This window comes from Orcinus orca, chromosome 1 (genome assembly GCF_937001465.1).
Source record: "Orcinus orca chromosome 1, mOrcOrc1.1, whole genome shotgun sequence".
Lineage (NCBI taxonomy): Eukaryota > Metazoa > Chordata > Mammalia > Artiodactyla > Delphinidae > Orcinus > Orcinus orca.
Window position 1 is genome coordinate 36,237,856 of NC_064559.1, and position 8,759 is coordinate 36,246,614.

The 8,759-nt window shown below is 48.1% G+C and overlaps 1 protein-coding gene across 7 annotated transcripts in view; it reads left to right on the top strand.

The window, feature by feature from the left end:
- SRGAP2 (SLIT-ROBO Rho GTPase activating protein 2) overlaps nucleotides 1-6,804 on the top strand; it is a 238,432-nt gene extending 231,628 nt beyond the window's left edge. For 3 of the 7 annotated variants that reach the window (XM_033410544.2, XM_033410545.2, XM_033410547.2), the window contains 3 exons: nucleotides 545-583; nucleotides 796-1,120; nucleotides 3,225-6,804. In XM_033410544.2, the coding sequence (XP_033266435.2) occupies nucleotides 545-583; nucleotides 796-1,120; nucleotides 3,225-3,608 (748 nt within the window). In that variant the 3' untranslated portion in view covers nucleotides 3,609-6,804. Of the gene's footprint in view, nucleotides 1-544; nucleotides 584-795; nucleotides 1,121-1,767; nucleotides 1,863-3,224 lie in introns of all 7 variants that reach the window. The other 4 variants (XM_033410546.2, XM_004282431.4, XM_033410549.2 and 1 more) reach the window with 3 other exon arrangements.
- The last annotated feature ends 1,955 nt before the right edge of the window (nucleotides 6,805-8,759 follow it).

Genomic DNA, 8,759 nt, shown 5'->3' on the forward strand with positions numbered 1-8,759 from the left:
TCCCAAACCAGAAGTGTCATTGCCTCTTAGATTAGGTCCTATAGTATCTGATTCCAAGAGATAATGAAATTATTCAGCAGTGGGCAACACCCATATGAATAAGATTCTGTCAGACCATTTCATCTGAGAGCTTTAGTGGTCTGAAACAGATCGACTCAGAGCCAGGGTTCAGCCCAGTGCTGGGTGACTTAGGGTCACGTAGATGTATTTCCACCCTAGAAAATGCACAAACGTGACCCAAACTCTGCAGCATTGCAGCCTCTTGAAAAATATTCTGTTCCATATCTGCAGAATAAGCAGCAACAGCCTCTTGCCAAAGCCCAAAATAATTAGTCTTGTCAGTGGACTAAGAAACATGCTAAAATTTGGAAAAATCAACTCTCCTCATACCAGCAATTCCCTACCTCCTTGGTGATGGTGAGACTTTTTCTCCTACCTGGGGTCTGGGGCCTGCTTTCTGTGCAGAGCAGGTAACGGAGGGTACCTTTTCATGAATCTGTCTCCCATTAGAAACTTTTGCTTAATCAGACATTTTTCCTGACAGCACCTTACATCTTGAGAACTCAAAGCCCACGACCACCAAGTAAGTATCTATTTCTCCTTTGCCCAGGTCGGGGGTGGCAGGGAGACAAAGACATGGAGAAAGCAAGGGAAGGTGACACAGGAGAGGACATGCTCTGTGTCCTCTCCTTCCAGAAGTCCCTGGGTACCAACACCTGCCCCTCTCTCACTCATCCTAGCTTCCTCGGAGCCAGGGCTCCCTGATCAAACCGTCCTTTCTGTTTGTCATTGAAGGCAAAGGAAGCGGCCAGAATCTGGGAGCATCCGGAAAACATTTCGGAGCGACGGCCATGGGCTGAGCAGTTCCCTGACTGATTCCGCCTCCCCGGGGGTAGGGGCAAGCTGCCGCCCATCTTCCCAGCCCATCCTGAGCCAGAGTCTCCCCAAGGAAGGGCCAGATAAGTGTTCCATCAGTGGGCATGGGAGTCTCAACTCCATCAGCCGTCACTCATCCCTGAAGAATCGGCTGGACAGTCCACAGATCCGGAAGACGGTGACAGCAGGCAGGTCAAAAAGCTTCAATAACCACCGGCCCATGGACCCTGAGGTCATTGCACAGGTAACTGGGGGCTCTTGGACAAATAGCTACTACAAGTCTACAATTGTCACTGCTGCTTAGTGCAGCCCATGCTCATTATGACGGCACTTGAAAGAGAACGGTACCTTATACACTGAGTTCAGGGACTGTTAGACATCTAGACCCGATAAGATGGCTTTCCAAGAAATTTGCCGATCCCTCTCTCCCCAAAAAGAACTTGAAGACAAAATAAAAGAAGGCAGGCTTCTTGCTCATATATGGGCTATTTGCAAGCCTGTTGTAATTTTTAAAGCCAGTAGTTACAGATTGAGTGTTTCTGATAGAATCCATTCAGCCCAATTTTGAGTCTTGAGACCCTGGTAGATTTCAGTGAAGCTGCCCGAATGGTGAGGCTCAGAGGTAGTTCTGGCCACATTTTCATATCAGTGTGCCATTCCCATCATCCCTGAGGCTAATCTCTGGTCCCTAGTGATAGATCAATGATCACTCAACAATCTGCTCCTGGTTGTGAAGGCCCCAAATTACTCTGCCACTGCGCACTCCGGTCCCAGAAAGGTTTCCAGCCCAAGCCTCCAGAGGCAGTGGAGATGAGCTTCCTTGCTTGCTACAGGGTCTTCCTTCCATGTATGCATCACACTGACGAGTCTCTGTTTTCCATGAAATATTAGAGATCCAACCCCACCTCTAAAAATACGACTCTCGGGGCCACTCCAAGCAGTTCACTCAGACGTCTCTCCCAACTCTATAATTTTCATTAGACCAGGTAGGAACTAAAGGCTCATCGTTGCCCTTTTATGTCTCAACTGAGTTGAGATTCTCCTCACCCCGACTTCCAGGGTAGAGGCTGGGTGTGGCCTCTGTTGGCTTAATCGCAGTGCTCTGCTTAGGGATGGTGTACCTGGCAAGCACAGTATTAAGCTACAGGCCTGAGATGTCTTGCTTTGCTAGCCTTCTGTTTCTGTGCCTCTCCTTAAGCTCTTGGCTGCAATCTGCCTTGCACCACGGGAATCCTCCCAGCTCCCTCTTTGGCCAGGTGTTAGGAACGTCGGAATAGCTACATAACTGGGACAGACTCTAGCTGCAGAGCGGGACTGAGGAGGGAGATGGAGTTCTTTCTGCACAATTTTAAGGTTTGAGAACATCAGAGGGATGAGTGAACTTGAACCACTCTCAGCAGAAAGCATGGATTACCCTGTAGGGCAAAGAAGCCTTAACCAGGGGCCTTTGCTTGAAACATGCAGTCTTTCCACGTGAGTTTAATCCCAAGGGAGGAGCCCTGTGGTGGTTTGGGAGTGCTAGACACAGTGTGTGGGGAGGGATCTGGGAGGTCTCCCTGGGAGGCAGCTGGCTGCATACAAAGGGTCTTTGGTTCTGCCTTGAGCCCCTGAGCTAAGCCTGCTGTTTCCTAAGACCTGGAGTATTCCACTGTGAAACTCAATGGAGATTCACCTATGTGGGCTCTGGCTCCCCCTCCTGGTCACTCCTTGGTCCCCTCTTATGGTGATGGGTGGAAGGAAATGGCTTCATCAAGATGAGCACTCTGGATGGGGTGGAGCGGGGGCAGGGGTGGGGGGGTGTCCTGATGGATCCTCAGGGCCAGGGCTCTTGAACCTTCCCTCAGTCCTTGAGGAGGAAGGACTAACCCTCTTAACCTTTGGCCTTTAAAGTCCAAGATAACAAAGATCATACTTCATCTGTACCACTTTTTTAAAAAATTGTTTATTATGTACAGTTTCAAACAAACGTAGAATATGAATCCCATGTACTCATGACCAAACTCCTGGCCACCCTTAGTTCATCCACCTTTCCTGTCCCTGCTGGATTACATGTCATCTCATCCATAGATACATCCGTGCGTGTGTCTAAAACCTGAGGGCTCTATTTAAAAAGCATCTCAACCACTCTGTCTAAAGGGTAAAAAAAAAACCCTCATGAGAACGAAAGTCCTTTTGCCCCCCTTCCCTCCCATTCTGAACATCCAGATGTTCAAAGATTTTGGCCAAATAAAATCATCTGGACATCTCCTTACAGTCGGTTTCTCCATGATTTGGCCCAGGTTGTTGAAATAGGACCCTGGGGGCTTCTCCCTACGTGAGCCTCACTCTCTCCTTTCTCCTGTCCGCAGGATATTGAGGCGACCATGAACTCTGCCCTGAACGAGCTGCGGGAGCTAGAACGGCAGAGCAGCGTCAAGCACACCCCGGACGTGGTTCTGGACACCTTGGAGCCCCTCAAGACCTCCCCTGTGGTGGCCCCCACATCAGAGCCCTCCAGTCCCCTGCACACTCAGCTCCTCAAGGACCCTGAGCCCACCTTCCAGCGTAGCGCCAGCACTGCTGGGGACATCGCCTGCACCTTCCGGCCTGTCAAGTCTGTCAAGATGGCGGCCCCAGTCAAGCCGCCAGCCACACGGCCCAAGCCCACTGTCTTCCCCAAAACAAATGCCACTAGCCCCGGTGTCAACTCCTCTGCCTCCCCACAGTCCACTGACAAGTCTTGTACTGTCTGAGGGATGTAATTTAATTGTTCTAGACAAGGGGACTGGAGGGACTGACTGTTATTAAAATCTTCCTATTTAACTAGCTTGGGGACTTCAGTTGAAAATTAGGTTCTAAGTTGTTCTTGCAGGAATTAGCCTCCCCATCACCCAAAACCTTGAGAATGAAGCCCTCATTATCGCCCAGCCCTCCCCCACCCTTCCCGCTACCTTCTGCTTCCCCCAGTTGTCGTAATCCAGCCAGCTACAGTACATACTGTTCTTAGGTTAGCCAGAGGTAGGTTTTCCATTATCAGGTCACTGTGAAATCTGGCAAGGCAAGTCACAGGGCCGTGGGCTGAAGTCTCAGTCCCCTCAGACACAAGGGATGCCTAACCAGATGGCTGGCTGCTGACGGCCAGCTCTCAGTGGCATCTTGTTTTGGGTACTGATTATAGAGAATCATATACAGTTCATTCTCTGTTTTACACACACACACACACACACACACACACACACAACTTTTTCTAGTCTCTGGCATGTGTAGCCTCTCCTGGTCCTAGATAGACTGGTCTCTTTGTAAGCTATTGTGGCAGTTCACACAGGAGCCACCAGGGGTCTCTGTTTCCGTTACAAATCTCAACTCTGTCTGGGCCAGAGAACCTAGCCTTTGACTCTCTCCACCGTGTGAAATTTAGCAGGATGGGACTCAATCCTGTAAACTGTTTGGGGTTGGGGGCTTTCTCTCTGTCTTCTTTCTATTGGTGTGAATTGATCATTGGTGTTTGCTTTTGCTCTCCTCCATTCTCTGGAACTACAACCCAATCTTCTTACAGAACTTCTAAAGTTTTTCTGAATGTATAGACATTTCTCGGGTTCCTATCTTTGTCTCTGATGTACCGTTTTCCATTTAAGACATTTTCCTGTATAAGACAGTTTTATAGTTGGTTGCTTTTAGGGTAAAGAGGCTTAAGACAGTTTTATTGTGTTTTTGGCAGGTTTGGAAAAGGTAAGAAATGGGTCCTTCCTCCCACTTTTTTGGGTACTTAAGACATAAAATTCATAATCCTATTAAAAATTAAATTCAGCTTTGCTAATCCTAAAATTGTTCCCAAATGAAAATGTATTCTAAGTTTATCCCCTAGTTGGGTTATTCCATAAGTCCTCTCTTCAGGGACCAGCGGGGGCTTAGGGAGCTCTAGTTAGATTAAAGAGAGACATTGCTCCTTAAAACTGGTCTTCAGGGGCTTCCCTGGTGGCGCAGTGGTTGGGAGTCCCTGCCAATGCAGGGAACACGGGTTCGTGCCCCGGTCCGGGGGTTCCCACATGCTGCGGAGCGGCTGGGCCCGTGAGCCATGGCCGCTGAGCCTGCGCGTCCAGAGCCTGTGCTCCGCAACGGGAGAGGCCACAACAGTGAGAGGACCGCGTACTGCAAAAAAAAAAAAAAAAAAACTGGTCTTCATTTATCCAGACAAGCACAACTAAGAGAACTCTTTGCCCCACAGGCTTTAAAGTCTTTCCAAGGCCCGAATCTAAGAAAATCAAAAATTGGATGCTGAATATTTTGGCCTTCCTTCGGCTATTTTTCTGGTTCACCTCCAAAAAGCAAAAATAATACCCTTGTCTGCTTTAATTTGCTTTCCAAATCTGGTGCCCATGGTCCCAGCTCCCCTAACATCATGCTATCCCAGGAGGACCAGGGCTGGGGACAGTCAAACCCCAGCCTCATGGGTCTCAGACAACTACTTGAGTTAAAGTTGAAACTCATTCCTCTTCTCTGTTTTCTGGTTTTAAAGCTGTGCTTTTTGCCTTATTTTCCACAGTTTAGGAGAGATAGCGGGTTGCCGTTCAGATAGGAAAATCTGAATTTTCTTATCTTTGGCCCAGAAAATGCTCTTCAGACCAACATTTTGAAGTTGGTAGTTGGCTCTATGGAAAGCGGTAGGATTTTCCTCCTTTTGTGTGAAGGAAAAGAGAAGCTTTGTAGGAAGTTGCTAGTTAGAAAAGTCGCCTGCAACACCAGGAAAACCATCCCAAGAGCCAGGAGGGAGAGATGAAGAACTCCTTCAGTGCGTGTGTCAACCTGTGAGAGGCAACCCACAGTCCTCCGCATCCTTGGCTTTTGTTGATCTGTTTAGTGGCCTGTCCTTGTCTGTCACCTGGACTTACACAGGTCCTGAGCCAATAGGGGCCTTTCATACCCAAGGATCTGTTTCCTTGCTGGAAATGAAACCCTACCCTTCACTTGACATTCCTTTTGATCCAACTGGTCAAAATTGGTGCCCATACCTGCCCTTTTCCTCTTTTTCCGGCACATCCTTCTCTAAGAAAGGAAAGGCAAAGCTCCTTAATGACAACACCTTGGGCCTGTTCTGTTGCTCCTGCCTTGTTTCTCTTTCAGCCCTGTACATGACTTGCATTCACCATCCCCTCGGTCAGTGTCCATCTGCTGATTTGCATCATGAACTGGACAGTGTGTGAGAGGTCACCTGCTACCCCCGCTCTGGGAGCCGAGTTGTCTTCCCCTCTCTGGTGCTCCTGAAACCTGTGAGATGGTCCTGTCCAGAGGACTAGGAACCCTAGGAGGAGAGTCCTTCTCGGCAGAGCTCCTTGCAATCAACTGGAATCGAGGTTGCACACTGTGATTTTTACACCGAAAAGCCAAACGGAGCTGGCCACCCAGGGCCTAGGGAGACCAGTCTTCCTCGGATATGCTTCCTAAACCAGCATGATGCTTCGAAGAACCCCAATCTGCCCCTGGAGGCATGGATCCTTTTCCCGGTGTGGACTCTGATGGTCAATCTTTGGGAAGCAGAGGTGGGGCGGGGCTACCAGCATCCCAATTTGGAAAAGAGAGGAGTTTGCAGCCAGCAGCCTGTAAACTGGAAACACTGGTCTCAGCCAACCTCCTCAGGGTGCCCTGGTTTCTCCCCAAAGAGATGAGAGATGATGCCAGCAACAGGATGAACAGACCACTGGAAGGGCTGGTGTATATGTACTTCACGTTCAGAAGAGAAGTTAGATCTTCCAGGGAATTGCAATTTTGTGGCGTCTGACTTGTATGTCACGTTTGTGTAAAATGGTATATTCTTTAAAATAGTGTTGATAACTGGAATATTGTATGTATGCTTGGAGATGCTTTGTGTGAACCTAAGACTGTCACTCAACAGATGTTGGATTGGGGAAAATCCAAAGCACAACTTCGAAATAAAATACGTTTTTAGGTTTCGATGCTGCGGTTTATATCCTTTCTCCACTCCCTGAAATCTCCAATCCAGGAGTCCCGCTGCCCAGGAGGGATTTTGATTCGTCTGTGGTTACGGAGCCCTGCCTGGCAACAGAAGGAGAGTTGGGGTGACCTCAGGAGCCAACCTTCTTCTCCCTCCCCCAGCAAGACAACAGCAGAGGTGCATTTAGAATGTGGATTCCCCACCCCACCCCAGCATTTTCCTTTAGCCAATGTGTGGAACCTAAGGGATTGTGTAGCAAGTCTTCCCGCTCACCATTGGGCAGTCTGTTGCCATGAGAACCATTTCCTCCACAGAATCCACCTCCCCTGTTTTCAGTGAGGACTGTTCTCATTTCTGTCACTAGTCAGATTTCCCCATTTGCAGGAACGGAGCCTGTGCAGTTGCTTGGAAGCTTTGTCAGCCACAACTGAGGGTGACTGAAGGTTTTAGTTCCTCCACAACCAAAGCCCTGGGTCATTCTGCCCTTGGCAGCCCCCTGCCTCTGGAAGAAGAGCTTACCCATGTGTTTGTGCTGTGGGTGTTGAGTACGGGGGTGGGGTGGGAGCATACCGAAAATGCTTTCTCTCCCTTAGATTTTGATTCTAGCAGATCATATATTCATGGGTGAAGTTATTCAAAGGTGATCGTTTGAAATGCATCCTGGAGCCCCTAGGGCCCACACTTATGTTTCGTGGGCTTATTCTAATACCAGAGGCCCCTGGGGTGGATCAAATCTCTCATGCCCAATGTTCAATGGTAATACAAGGAATCCTACCCCAGACACGTTACATCCTCTCCTTAGGTTTGCCATTGCCATCTGTTATTTGTATATTTTTTATTCGACTTTCTCATGCCCTTCTAATGTGTCATCTTTTCTCCCTCCCTCACTTTATGGTAGAGCTCCAGCTTGATCTTCTCTTGCTGGTCCCTTGGTCTTAGCTAAGTCAAAGCTGAGGCTGTTCTGCCGCCCTGTGCTGTGGAATGTAGGTGACGAGCTGTGAGATGGAGCTAGTGCTTAAGCTGTGAACAGAGGACCCAAAATCCTTTTCAGAGAGTCCTAAGGCAAAGGCGGGCTATCCTTTCGGGGTACTCTTAACTCATATATTCTGATGGGAGCTTGACAGAAACCAGTGACAGTCAAAACAGACCCATTCAATCCAGATAGAAACCAAAAAAGGAGACCGGGTGGGTCTGAATTTCGGAAACGGTCTTTATGATGATCTAACCTAAATGTTTCTATCCATAGGCATATAAAGCTTCCTTTTACTCAGGAGTTAGAAACCCTGGCATATTACATATGCCAAAGACTCATTCGTTAGTCAGTTTAAGCCTGACCGTGTGCCAAGCACTGTCATATAGTATTGAACAGAGGAACAGATAATGGAGCTTCCTGGTTTCAGGGAGAACAGATAAATAAGCAAAATAGTGTTACTCTAAAAATGAAATGATATAATAAGGTAGTGAATGCCTGGGGGAAGAGGTAGTACAGTTAGTTAAGAATTCTGCTTGGCCTGGTAAAGTTGAGATGACTATTAGACATCCAAGTGGAAATATCAAGTAAACTCTTGGATATATGAATATGGAGTTTTGGGACAGATCATACCTGAAAACAAATGTAGGAGCTATTGCATTATAGATGTATTCAAACTATGAGATCCCCAGGAAGAATATACAAATGGAAAAAAAGAGAAGGTCCCAATAATTAGAAATCCAGTGGATAAGAAGCCAGCAAAGAGGGCAGACAGAGCGAGTGACAGAGGTAGGTGTCTGGGAGAGTCACAGAACCCGGAGAAGGAAATGTTTCAACAAGGAGGATCGGCTGGCAAATGCCCGTGGGGTAAGATGAAGCCAGTGAAGAAAGGTCACCCTTGTCAATAGCACTTGCCCTACAGGGGAAATGAGCTGACTGGAGTGAGTTGGGCAGCACGTGGGAAGGGGGAGTCAAACTCCTGGC